The following is a 14,419-nucleotide window of genomic DNA, read 5'->3' as shown; positions in this document are numbered from 1 at the left end:
TCTTAGTATATATGCTTTTACTTCTTGCTCCTATTTCGCCAGAAACAGTTGTGTCTTATTTTGTCTAGTGTCTTTGTGTAAGCCATATATTCAGCCAAGGGACTGCAATGGCATGTTTCAATGATGCTTTTTCTCAATTGCTGAGGTATTTCGATCTGTATCACTTCATTTCCTTTTTTTATTTTCTTGTGCTTTTTAGCCACTCCATTTATTTTACTGTATGGTTCTTCAGTTCTATTGCATAAAATTTTGCATATTTCCATTTTGCTGTATTTCAATTAATTCATCTTTGTTGACATTCATGTTTGGTATTTGGCCTTAAAAGATTTTTCTTTATTTTTTATTTCTGCTGTGTTCTTCATTTGACACTCTATATCTACAGTAGCTTTGTTTGAAATAAACTGTTCTCCTTCAGTTCTTCTTCTTTCTCGTTTATATTTTTGAGTGTTCAGTTAAGTAATACTATATCTGCAAAGAACTGTGCAATGGTCTCCTGATCTGGCAGCTCTCCATATAGTTTTTGTTCTGTAGGGGTTTTGGGGCCAATGTCTTATTCTGGCCTGCGAGTATGCAGCTATAAAGAACTCAAAACAAAATAAAAAATCCAAAGCTTTACATAAGCACTATCAGTACAACCCTATGTTTGAGCTAGATTAATACTTTTGCTTTTATTGTATGTTTGTAGCTAACTCACATTATGGCTTCTCACTTTAAAATATTTAGTCTGTAAATGAATATTTGTTATATCTCCTTTAATGGCAAGTTCACAATTTGCACACAAGAAACAGTGATGTTCTGTTGAAAGACATAAAAATGCTTAAAGACTGATTTGACCATGAATTTCATTCAGTGTTTGAGTCTAAAGTGCATACGTTTGTGCAGGATTTAAAATTAGAAAGTTATGTATTTAATTTTAAACAATGAGATTAATGAAGATTAAATAGAAATGAATAGAATATTTTGTCTACTTGGAACCAGAAATCACGAATCAATTAAAGTAACCTTACAGATTTCAGCAACTCCTTGTTGATTTGTTTCAACTAAAGCTAAGGTAGCATTATATGTTTCAAATACATCAAATGACTGAATTAAAGATATTATACTTCTGGGTGTCATGTATGGCCAGTTGAATTGTCTAGCTGGCCTGAAAAGGAGAATCTTGAACTACAGTGCATATGGGATTAGTTCAAGCTTTTCACAGTGACTGCTGTTATTGACTGCTTTGGAACATTTATTGAAAGATCAAGTGGTGTTAAGAGTAAATTATCTAATAGGAATTGCACCATTTTTATCTTTTGGTGGCAATGTAAGTGTCAGGCATATTGTTGAAAACTCACATTTCAGTAAATCTAGAATGGGGCTTTGGTTTGACTGACAGAGGTTGTGATATTTCCTCAAATATTTCCTCACAGCCTGCAGAATTAAAAATGTCAGCTTTTACAAAAGGAAAACAACAGCTGTCTGATCTAGATCTCCATTAACTAATTGGTTATTTTTTAAAAATTGATTCTTGTTTTGTCAGGTAAAAGAGATAAGTGTGCAATATTTTAGCTTGATCTGAGATTGGGTTGGTAGAAATAACGCGTACAAACTTTTTAACAGACAGAGTTGGTAAAAGATGGAAGGGCGTACTCGGACCATTCAAATTCGTTAACCTGTTACTTTTGTTCACTGTAACACAATATTCCTGTACAACGGGGATATCTTGCTGTTATCTGGTCCGTCGGTAAATTAGCTTAGTATGGAAATTTTCATTTCTCTCTTAGTGCGGTATGGACATTTTCATTTTACAGTGCAAACCCATCAACGTTCGTTGCAATACCAGAGCAAAGGAATTCTTTTTTTTTTTTTTTTATTACTTTTATTAAAAGATTTCAAATTTAGCATTTGACAAATTATTGCCGACTAGGTGGGACTGTGGACTAAAATGTAGATTGTATCCACCCGTTCATCTTTCTCAGAGTCCACGTTGACCATCGAATGCGTCCTTTGAAGATTGTTAGTAGCAGCGTCATTATGTGCCACAATATTGACCTGGAAAGCCCGGGGCCTTCGATGTTAAGTTTACCCCCACCTCCGCAGCATTACATCTTTCCCATAGATTGAGAATGTTGGAACAGTATAAAGAGAATGTAAAGGTTCTGAGTCCAGTATCATATTCAGACGAGCAAAAGTAGAACATTTTGTACAAGACCTTGACCTGTATTTGTTCCCCCTTCTGTATTGCATTTCCCCTCCGCCCATCCCCTCCTGCAAACCAAATGTTCTGTAATGTCAGAGAAAAATGGAGGTGGTCATTACAAGTCCAACAGACAAGTGAATTGTTGGGGAAATGAATGGCTACCTGTCACGTTTTCCGCCTACAGTGTATGGGAGTGTATACCTCCAGAATGTTCTTTTCAAAGTGTCAGCCTTGCTGATTTCCCAAATAGCCTTCTTTTATTCAGAACAGAATAGTTGGTAAAGCTTCATTTGACTAGAGTAACACCTTTAGTAAAATCACTAAATTTAGAAAGCCTTCAGGACAGAAGTTTCAAAAGTAAAGTAGCAATCATACATAAAACACTGAACCATAATCTTCAAATACAAAAACAAAATTTAATAAAATACTCTGAAAGACACAAAGATAAAAGCACATTCCTCATCCCATATGCTAGGACAAATTTGTACAAATACTCCTTCTTCCCTAGTGCTATTAGAGCATGGAATGGGTTGCCTGAGCTAGCCAGGAAAACCAGTGACTTGGCAGAATTTAAGTCATTGGTTAATATGCATGACTAAATGCATGACGCGTAGGACGTAATCATCTTCTTTTTTGAAGTAACGTCTGTATTATATAAGATAAGATACGGTTGATTGATCCATATTCATTGATGGTTGTAGCCTATCTCTAATTGTATTATGTAACATATTATTTTCTATGCGCTACTGATTTGAAGGTTTTTTTTTTTGTTTTTTTTTTGTTGCTTCTTTTAATGTCTAAAGGGTTGTTACGTATTTCATGTCACGTGGTAATTTTTAGATCTAGGCAAGTACTAGATTAAGATCTACATCTTATCATAGGAAGACATTGCCAATTATTGTCATGAATAATACCATAACCAGGTGACTTATGTTAAAATTAAAGTAGGTCGGAGATTCGGAACATTGGAATCATTGTGTTTTTTTCATTTCAAGTTTGATCAATGATCAATGACTGTACCGTAGACTTGTTCACGTGGCAGTGTATCAACGACTGCTCACTTTAGATATATCGGAATAGATACAAATCTGTAATAGAAGTTAATTTATAAATACGGTAGTAAAAGAAATGGAGTTTCGAAGCGATTGTAGAAACAACTGTTGTCTAAACATGACATGCACTTTGGTACGTTAGGCACATCATCACATCGCCTAGCACAAAGTTACCAAGTCAGCAAGTAATCTGGACCTGTATTATAATCCAGGGTCACGTGGCAAGTTGAACTAGATCTAGGGGTGCGGGGAGGAAATGCTGACCCTGCCATAAACCGAGGGCTGACTAGACAATAGAGAACTTGACCGATGGAGGGAAGAGCGTGGTTGACCATTCAGGTTAGCGTAGCGTAGACAGTCTCCGTTCATGTCCACTTAGAGAAAGGAGCGTGTTAGTGTTAGGAGTGGGCCCACATCCGTGACGAAGGCGCCGCTACATCTAGCTGTGAGTAGAATGTGCCATAGGAGATGAAAGACTTGTTCAAAACAATCTCAAGTGATTCGGATTCAAGTGTTCTACGTCATCCTATGTCTAGGCTTATAATCTATAGGCCCTAGATCTACAATGCGCACTATACAAATATTAGATCTAGATTCTAGATTATAACTTATAATTATATAAACTGACGTCATTATACTTCATTATAGATATAGTATCTAGCTAGATCAAATGATAGTCATCTGATAGTGCGACATGTCGTAGTGACAGGCTTAGTAAAGCCTCCAAGACAAATTATGAAGTAGGTTGACAGGGGCAGTAAGTGAATCTCTATAATTATAGTCTATTAATCTGTACTTAAAATGACTAGATTCTGATTGAAATCTAGATTGTATGTTGACTGTATTGCACTATGTCAGTTTGAGTTTATAATCACTGAATGGAATAAAGTGAATAACTTATATATATGGGGTGTATATATATATATATTTATATATATATATATATATATATATATATATATATATATATATATATATATATATATATATATATACTACTTATACTTATAGGTCTAGTCTAGTTTATTCTAGATTTTAAAAAAAGATATAGATCTAGAATATTGAATATACTTCTTCAAGTGTATAAAGTATAACTTGATATGACAGAATCTTCTAAGTCTAAGAGCTAGTCTAATTTTGAAAAACAAAATGTGATGCTAAATTTTTTTATTTTTTTTTAAAGTAGAGATGATAGATTTATAAAATAATCTATATTATATATTATAGATCTAATTATAAATAGATCTAGTTATCTAGTTCTACTTTAGTCTTTAGGAAATATATCTAGTTAAGCAATGCTAATGTAATAGTAACAAATCAACAAATTCTAGGTCTAGAGTGAGTCTATATTACTCTAGTCTAGATCTAAACTCTTTATCATGGCTAAAGTTATCTCCTACAGTTACATTGTTACAAATTAAAATTAAATTCCAGATCTAGTGAAGAATGTCAGCAGTGGAAACAAAGATATTAATAAATTATATCAATGTCAATGTGTGCTGTGCTAACATGAGAAGAATCAATCCTTTCATAGCATAGATTTTTCAAAGTAATTTATTATCCTGTCTCGTTAAAATGGTAGTGATTCCTATTCCCAAATTGTTTTTAATCTACATTCTATCCCAACTCAAATCTTCCATAATTTTTAGCGGCCCCCGAAAGGGGAAAAGACGCTATTAGTTTTGTGCGAAATGTTTGTCCGTCCGTCCAGTTTAGATCTCGTAAACTAGAAAAGATATTGAAAATCCGACATCACAATATTTTAGACCATTCAAAGTTCTGATGCAACGGCTACTTTTTTTTTTTCTGAAAGCGAAAAATCTAATTTTTAAAATCAGTTATGCAAGCAGTTTTTTAATGAGAAAAAGCTAATTAGTATGCATTATAAGATAGACCTAATTTAACATGAATAGTAATCTTGTAAACTTCATTTTCTTGGAATTTTTTTTTTTCTTGCGGAATTTTTTTTTTTTTTTTTTTTTGAGGATTCGAATAAGAGATTGAGCCATTTCAAAACAATGAGATCAATTATAAGACATAAGTTAGGCCAGGGGAGGCACGGTGGCTGAGCGGTAAAACGCTTGGCTTCCGAACCGGGGGTCCCGGGTTTCGAATCCTGGTGAAGACTGGGATTTTCAACTTTGGAATCTTTGGGCGCCTCTGAGTTCACTCAGCTCTAATGGGTACCTGACATTAGTTGGGGAAAAGTAAAGGCGGTTGGTCGTTGTGCTGGCTACATGACACCCTCGTTAATCGTAGGCCACAAAAACAGATGAACTTTACATCATCTGCCCTATAAACCACAAGGTCTGAAAGGGGAACTAGTTAGGCCAGGTTCACATCTAACTTTACATTCACTTTCACCTATCCTTTGATCTGCTGGAGCGTTCAGGCACTACACAAGATCTGTCAACCTTCTTTCTCCATTCTTATCTCTCATTTGTCTTTGATATAATTTCATTCGGATGTTCTTTCTGAAAATATTGAAGCCTGCCTGGGTGGACCTTTTCGGTGGCCGATTTTGAGTTTGTGTTTCCACACAAACTGTCTTTTGTAACCTTGTTATAAATTAGTATTTAGATCCATGTTTAAATTGCTTTTCATCTTGGTCTTCTACATTATAAATCCAAGCAATAGGCCCCCTCACCCCCCCCCCCCTTTTCCAAAAAAAAATAATTGGAAAGCCTATCTGGCGCTAGATTAGTTACTAGATGTTTAGTATTTAAAAATATATTATATAGATAATATATCTTAATGTTTCTTTCTTTTGTTCAACAGAACAGCTAAAGAAAAGACCACCCAGGCCAAAATTAGTAAGTTCAAACAAGCTCAGTATTTGTTATCTGTGTCTTTCCTGTTTAAAAGTAAACTGGTATTCAAGCAGTTACTGTTAGACTTTACATCACTGACAAGTCAGTCTTGGCATGCTTGAGGATTCATGTCCTTGGGTTGGAGTAATTAAATAGAGTGAAAAAAATCATTTAGTTATTGTGTGCTGTAAACATAGTTTTTACCGCTGCCCTTGAAGAAGGCAGGTGAAGATGACTTAAAACTTAAAAAAGACCCCTGGCAGACAACAGGTTTGTCTGCTTCAGATGTTTAAAAAGATGCAGGTTGCAGTCATGTGAAAAACTGCACTCATTCTTAATGATTATTATTTGTGTCTTTCAAAGTGCTACTCATATCAGTATAGAACTGCTGCTATGCACACTTATGTTGACTAAAAAGATATTCTGCAGACTGGTCTTGATGTCATTCTTTATTTACTTAATCTGAATGACATAAATGTAACTTTTCATCGGCCATTATTATCCATTTGTACTGAATTAATGATTTTTTTTTTTTTTTACTGGAGCCAGAATATTTCATTCTCTCTTTCCAAATACTGGTACAAGGAGGATAACTTTTTAAAATTATAAATAAATCTGTTATTTTTATCTTAAGTCATTGAATAAAACTAGGGGCAAAGCATTGAGATTCCCAGTTTTGATAAATTGTTGAAAAAAAATTGAAATAAAAAATAAAGAAAATAAAGACTAATTATCATTTATTTATATGAACTATATGTGTATATTTTAATTTAGGAAACTTTAACAACTGTAAATGAAATCAAGAAATGGCTACCAAGTGTCTTGAAAGATATTGAGTTTTATGTTACTGTAAGTATTACCTTAATGTTAGCTTTTTACTGCTTTACTTTTAGCATTTATCTGAGCACACTTATCCATATAAAAAGCATTCAACTTATTACATCACTTTTTTTTTTTTTAACTAGCAAATGGAAGTCTCTTGTTACCCAAGCAGACAAATAGATGAATTTGAACGGCGTATAAGCCAGCTGCGTGGAGAGTATAAAGCTTTTATACACAAGATACGTCAACTTGAACCAAATATAGATGCAACACCATGGACTGATAGGCCTTACACAGGGAAACAAAGAAAATTGAGCTCAGATGATTCACTTATAGGTAGGTTATACAAATCTAGTGGGGGAAAATTATTATTCCTGTTTATATATTTTTTAAAATTTTTGATCTATTTATTGAATTCTACTTCTGTTTCTTCTTGTTTATATATTGCTTGTCACATTTCTTTTTTACATAACATTAAATTGTAAGCATCCATCAACTTTCTTTCATACCATTCTTTTAGAGAGATTTCTTTAAAAAATCATCTATTTAGTCTATCAACGCTTGGACTGTCACATACTCAAGACTGCTACCCAGACATACCACTCTTTTGGAGAGATTTCTTTAAAAGTTTATTTTAGAATAGAACAAACAGGCCCATAGACCCAGTATTAAAGCCCCCCAGAGTATTTTTCAAACTGGAAATATGAGCTATTGAGTTCATTTGTTGTTTGTTTTTTCTCTAATGTCTAAAATGTACTCAGAATTGACATGTTTGTGTTTTATCATTCAGAAACATTCAAACAAGTTGATAGGCCAGAAGCTTCATATACAAACAATAGTGATAAAAAATCTCAAGATGTAACCCTATTAGAAACGCCAGTGATTGGCTTGGACACATTCTATAAAAACTGCTACGGCTATGCCATGCCACACAAGCCTGATGTTGACTGCATCGATCCTGAACTTCAATCTAAACCACTAGAATTTGATCTTTCAAAGTTGACTCCTCATGAGAATCCAAAGCAGCAAGTACTTGCAACACATTGTGCAGGGAATACATGGAAGAAGCAAATCTTGTCCCGGAAATCTTCCAGTGGTGACAAGGAAAAGACCAATGTATTGAACTTGCAGTATTCTGATTCTTCTTCTGAAGAGGACAATGAAGGACAATGATAGAAAATGTCTGTATGACTTATCTACTCAGCATTGATTACAACATTCAGGTTTGGCTTATAATTTAACTATATGTCCATTTGATCTGTGATAATTTTGCTTTAAACTGATTCATTGTACCTGTCATGTAAGTTTTGCTTTAAACTGATTCATTGCACCTGTCAGACATTGTATTATGTAGTCATTCCATGGAAGTAATTTCTGCCTCACTGAAACATAGAAGTTTTTTTTTAGTTGTTTTGTTTTGCTTTTCAGTGAGAACCCTCCCACACTAACATTTAAACTACTGAGTTTTATCATGAAATAGGAAAAAGTTTATAATAGCTACCAAGATCTTCTTGCTATCATTTAAATTCTAAACTCTTTTTCTTAGGCCACATTCAGATTTACTACCAAACACAAATGCAAGATATTTTTTTTTATAACTTTCTTCTTAAAGATTTCTAAGACATTAAACTGTCATGACTGACGAGATGTTTAATTAGTTAATTTTTGGCTTGTTTATTTAAGTCTAGGGGAAATTTATTAATTTATCCCGCTCACATATAAGACTTTGTACAGGCACACCGCAACTAACAGTAAGAACAGACCAGTGAATTAAATGCATAAAATAAAATGATTTAAAGTTTACAATATATAAATGATAAAATACTATAATCAGAAAGTGAAATGAAGGTGTTAATATCTAACGTAATTGCTCATCAGGGGTTGCTACTTTAAGCGTGAATGGAAGAATGTTCCTAGCTCTGACTACTTATATTCTTAGCTGCTAGCCGTGGGTCGTCTTCTGGCAGTTGTAGTCATCCGGCTCTGTCTTAGGATGTCGTCTCGGGATATTCTCTATGCTGTAGGCAACCTGGCTCTAGGGTGAGGCCGCTGCCTGTTTAACAGTAGAGAGGTTTGGTGCTGCAGACTAAGTAGTAGTGGGGTGGACCTCTCAGCTGTAGTTTCTAGCTTTGAGTGGAGATCTTACAGAGGTAGGTACCAGTTACAGCAATATGTTTCAGATATAGCAGTCAGGTACAGCAACCAGATATAGCAATCGGGTGTAGCAACCAGGCCGTTTGTCCCTTGTGAAACCTCACAAATAAACTTCCTAACAGAGGAGACTGTATGAATTCTAGCGGGCCTAACTTAGAATGCTTTGGTCTCTCTATATATAGATGGGACATTTTGTTTAGCAGGTGGGGAAGAAAGCTAGGTGATTTTCTCACATGTATCTATGTACTGGACATGTCAAGCGTCATGTCCGATTTAGGGCCTGTACTGTGAGAGTAGGGACTTAAGCGAATATGTATCTGTCCAGCCCAAGTGCAAAGCTATTCTTAGAGCGGTGCGTATCCTGCGGGGGATGGGGGGGAGGGAAGGTGTGAAGTTATTAAGTCGCGGGTGCAGTCTTTTGTCTTGTTGGTCACCCGTCCAGGGCCAATAATTAAACTTAGCCCTAGTGAAGGTAGTTAATGCTGTGCTACGTCCCATGAGAAAGGGGAGATAAATCCTAAAAGAAATTAGTTATGGGTGGACAAGAAAATAATTTTAAGTTAAAATTTAAGTTTCTCAGGGTTTGCTGGAAAAAACTCAAATGAACTTGAGTGTGCAAGTTTCGTATCGTCACATACCCACCCACTTAAAAAGTATTTGCAGAATACCATTAGTACTTGCATACAAGTTTCTTTTGAGCTTCGTTGTTGTCCAGTCTAATTGTCCTAAAAAAACTCGAAATTCGAGGAACGAGTCGTAAGATTGAGCGTCCAGGTATCTGTTTAAAGTTTAATTTCGGTCCCACCATGAACTGTTGTGTTTGGGTGGAGAATACTGTGACCTGAAGTTGAGGTCAGGTTTGTTTGGGTACCTGTGCGTCCTACCTAAGGCAGTGAAGGTAGAGTTGCAATATGATTGACTGGGCTGGAATCGGTGGCAACTACCACCTTTGTGATTTGATGCAGGTATCATACTTATACTTGGGAGCCAAGATTGTTGACCACGCCAACACCTTCTGACACTGTCAATGCCAGTTTAATTCCCTCAGTTCGGTTGAACTGAGGTGTTTAGTGATGGCGCCCAGTGTTTGGCTGATTTGGGCCATCCTTCTGTCTATTCGTTCTACTGACTGGCAGGGAAAAATATGGCTTCTTGACATTTCCCAATGGTACATATTGGGAGCCAAGAATAAAATCGTACACGGGTGACTCCATAACAGCAGCGTTAATGATCCTGTGCACGTATGGACATTCTACATGAACCCTCGCTATAGGTAAGACCATTGTAGGTGTAGCTTTGTCGACAGTTTGGATCTCTACCGTTTCACCAGTGAGATCTGCAGAATCAATCAGCGCTTTCTTTATTTTGGCGTTAAAACTGCAAGCGCTGTCAAACATTATATAAGTTTTCACACCGTTAATTAGGGCCTGCTCTACACCTGGGGGTGATGTAGAGGGCAGTGATGGGAATTTTCCAATAATTTCTTCTGATCCGATTTTCTAGCAAAAAAATCCGAAGTTTTCCAGACATTTTTTTTTTTTAATCCGATTTTTTTTTTTTTTCAATTTTTTTTTTATGAAAAAAAAATCTGATTTTATTATTTTTCCATTTTCGGAAGAATGCGAAATAAGATTTTTGATTTGTTTTGAACATGCGCACATCCAGTCTTTTGACACAGTTAAAGTTCTATTTTTTTAAAAAAATCTTGTGTATTGTCTTATAAGTCTAGATCTCGGTCCAGACTAGAGTGGTTTGAATCAGTCTAGATAGATATATTCTAGATAAGATATCTAGATTCTTTAATTTGAATACTTTTGATCTAGATCTAGAGCATCTAGACTTCAATGGCTGCTTGCCAGCTTTTGAAAAAGTATTCGACTTAAACTTAAGAGTATCCATGAATGATGCCCGGTCGCTATGTAGCGCTAATTGCTGCTATTACTACAATTCTAGATCTATTATTTTTTCACTGTTGTTACGATGGCCCCTAGATTTTTCTAATTTGAACCCTGCCTGCCGACTTCCATGAGTTCAAATGGGATTAGATTTAGACATCTAGATCTATTATAATAATAATAATAAGATCTAGATCTACTCATCTAATAGAGTGATAGACCTACCGGCCATCTGGATATATATATAGAATATACTTTTTTTTTTTTATATAGTAGTAGCTTAGTAGGCCTTTTAAACTTTTATATTAAAATATATATATATCCTTCACTATAGATAGATCTATATCTAGAGCTACTTATATATATTATATGTAATAACTTGACTCTAGATCCAATATATTATTTAATTATTATTAGATATCTACATTCTATTAGGCTTATACTCAGTAACTCACTATAGTCATGTAAAGAAGTTTTAGAAGCTTTTCACAAAGCGCAAGAAGTGGGCTGTTTTAACTGGTTGTTGTCTAGGTTGATTATGTAGGCCCGATTCTTGATTCTGGAATTAGAGTGCAAATGGACACAAATGCTGATTCTTTATTCTCGACAAAATTTTATTTGGATGAGCCGCTTTGTATTGCTGTAATTGCAGTATCAGTTTGTTGTTAATTGTCTCAGGCTCTGTTTTTGTGATGTGTTTGAAGTTTTTTTTTTTTTTTGTTAAAGTTTCAGCCCCTGCTAAAGTTTCAGCCACTGCATCCATGTCCTAAATTTCCCCTTATGACCCTCACTTGTATATTCAAAAGATTTTAATAAGGCCTCCTTTAGGGATGGGTAATGTTTAGTTACCTGAGCCTCGTATCTCATGGCGGTATTGAAGACCTTTCCTGTTAAGAGGGAAAGAAAAGTGGCCCAGTCATCCTGGGACCACCCAACAGTTTGGGCATGGCGTTTAAATCAGGTGATGTAGCTATCTAGATCATCCACCCGTTGGTCGAATTTTAGTAGTTTGGAGGTTTAACTGCGTTACGGGGAGTATCTAGATAAGAGTTTGTTGATGATGACATGTTCTCACTGGTGTCTGTTTAATCTAGCTAAAGCTATTTCTTTCTCAGACTCTATCCAAGCTAGCTCTTTCTCTGATTCCATCCTAGCTATTTCTAGTTCTTTGTCTGCCCTTTCAGATGCAAACCGTGCCAACTTCAACTCTTTTTCTCTGTCTGCCTTCTGTGCTTCTCTCTCTGCTTACGTTCTGCTCTATCAGCCTCAAGTAAGTCATAAAATCACCAAGGTAAACTATACTAACAATAAACTCCCACAGTATGGCAACAATAAGGGAACCACTGGATAAAAAAAAAATAGGTGCAAATAGTCAGCCTACCTAAAATCGTGGATTCTTGGATAATATATAATATATAGAACTAAGCAGCTGAAGGTCCAGTGCAGATCTGTCATCGAAACTTGCGTTAGAAATTTTGATAAAATTTAATAACAAAAGGAAATGAAATACAGTGGCATTAATTTATTTTCTATATCTCCTATGTTGTCTACCTGGTTCAAATTAAGTGTAATATGTCTTTGTCTCCTGGAACTGAGAATGCTGGTGCAAAGTTTATTTAGGATGTTAGCTTTAGTTTTATCATCATTATGTGTTAAGTTATCTTCTCCTTTAAATGGGTCTATATCAGTTGTTTCCATGATCTGGCTGTGGTATGGATTTGATCAGCCTATGTGTCTAGTAGAGTAACTTTTGTTGCTGCAGTCAGAAGTTGATCAGCAACTTTCTTGTAATAATCAGGTGAATCTGCTGTATCATCAGCTCTGGGTTTCTTCATTGATAAAAAAACTGTTGATCATAGAGATGTCAATCAGGTACCAAAGCATGTATCTTCACCACTTACATGCCCAAATGGGTAGTACAAATGATGCTGGTCAGCAAGGGCCACCCCAAACATGCCACAATTATAGTTGACTACTGGCAGAGGTATTTCAAGATCTAGCATGCCTGTTTTGGATCTACATTCAACAGTGACCATGACAGGGTCAGAAATTGTAGACACGATATTGACCTGCTGTTTTGTCTGTGTAGTAACAATAAACCCATTCTGTTTCACAACTCCTTTCTTTTGCTTTGATTTAGGCAGAGGCCAACCCTTTCTGTGAGATCTGATGGTTCCACAGCTGTAAATCTTATTTCTAACAAATTCACAGCTAACTTTACAGAGGGAACAAAATTGTCAAAATACACTTCATGGTATTTATCTAAATATGGCTCGGTCATCGACATGACCTTATTGTATCCCAGGCCATTGGGAGATTTGAAATTATGAGGTTTCTGCACAACACCAAATCTTGATGCCCCAAGATGTTGGCTTGTTTTTCAGATATTGCTTGATTTCGAGGCAACCATGAAAGCCTACCATTGCCTCAACACTCAGTTTGTGCTGAGGTTTGTAGACTGCCTGCCTGTATGCCATACATGATCCATTAAAGGCCTAATTTTGTACAGTGGGTATTAGTTGTCACTATTTTTTGGTGTGCACTGTCATTGAGGTGAAAATATTGCCAAATTGTTTCAGAGTGTGGCCCATTACATCAGCTATTGCTGGCACCCTCCAGCTTTTGTTCAAAGACCAGTAGACCTTAGTACTTGGAACCCAATAAATACCAAACATAATATTTAAATATTGATGTCAAAAAAGTATAAATATTTTAAGTATTCATTGGTTTCCACTGAGAATCCCTCTGGCTTTTAGTTACCTGCTATTGCTCTGCATACCTATTGGTTTCTGTTACCATCAATTCTATAATTTCATTAGTAATAAATAAAGTAATCTAAAAGACAGCAGTCCTCATCTAGATGGTGAACACCACCCAACTATTTCTTCAAAAGGTAGCATTTTCAATCTGAAACACTGGTCCAAGGGGAAGATTCAGACTAGATCTAGTGTAATTGACATTAGGCCTAGTGTTAGTTTCAGTAGATACAGAATTGTTTGTAATAACCAACAAAAGTATTGACCTGGACAACTTTAATGTCCAAAACCTGGTTAATTTGGCATTTCAAAAAGAAATAAGCCGTATTTGGCATTATACCCTGGAGAATGGCTGCGCCCATCCCCTGCTAACTTTAGATTTAATTAGATATTTTCAGTTCATTTACAATGTCCTTTTGTTCCCTGGAATATCTGTTTGCCACTGTTTAATGTAAATTATCCCTCTGGTGTTTGAAAAAGGTAGAGTTTGACATTCTAGCTACATTTATGTATCTAAAAATTGCATTGTCTGAGATGCCGTGAAGAGCGTAGCAGCAGACAACAATAAATTGCATACAGGCGGCTGATGAATTTTAGGTTGATTGCTCCATTCTTGGTTGTAGCCACACTCACAACATATGTTCAAATATGTCCTGTTTTCCTGGAAAATTGCTTTAACCAAACACCTACAAGATGAATATGCTGCTAATATTTTTTAAAGTGCTTATACAGATTTAAATATGATGTA

The 14,419-nt window shown here is 35.5% G+C and overlaps 1 protein-coding gene across 1 annotated transcript in view; it reads left to right on the top strand.

The window, feature by feature from the left end:
* LOC106062898 (uncharacterized) overlaps positions 1–14,419 on the top strand; it is a 22,862-nt gene extending 8,443 nt beyond the window's left edge. Inside the window, exons 2-5 of the mRNA XM_013221216.2 lie at positions 6,013–6,047; positions 6,819–6,893; positions 7,010–7,202; positions 7,657–14,419. Of these exons, the coding sequence (XP_013076670.2) occupies positions 6,013–6,047; positions 6,819–6,893; positions 7,010–7,202; positions 7,657–8,039 (686 nt within the window). The 3' untranslated portion in view covers positions 8,040–14,419. The remainder of the gene's footprint in view (positions 1–6,012; positions 6,048–6,818; positions 6,894–7,009; positions 7,203–7,656) is intronic.

This window comes from Biomphalaria glabrata, chromosome 5 (assembly GCF_947242115.1).
Source record: "Biomphalaria glabrata chromosome 5, xgBioGlab47.1, whole genome shotgun sequence".
Taxonomy (NCBI): domain Eukaryota; kingdom Metazoa; phylum Mollusca; class Gastropoda; family Planorbidae; genus Biomphalaria; species Biomphalaria glabrata.
The sequence above is the reverse complement of the archived record's forward strand: the minus strand, read 5'-3'. Positions and strand labels throughout refer to the sequence as shown.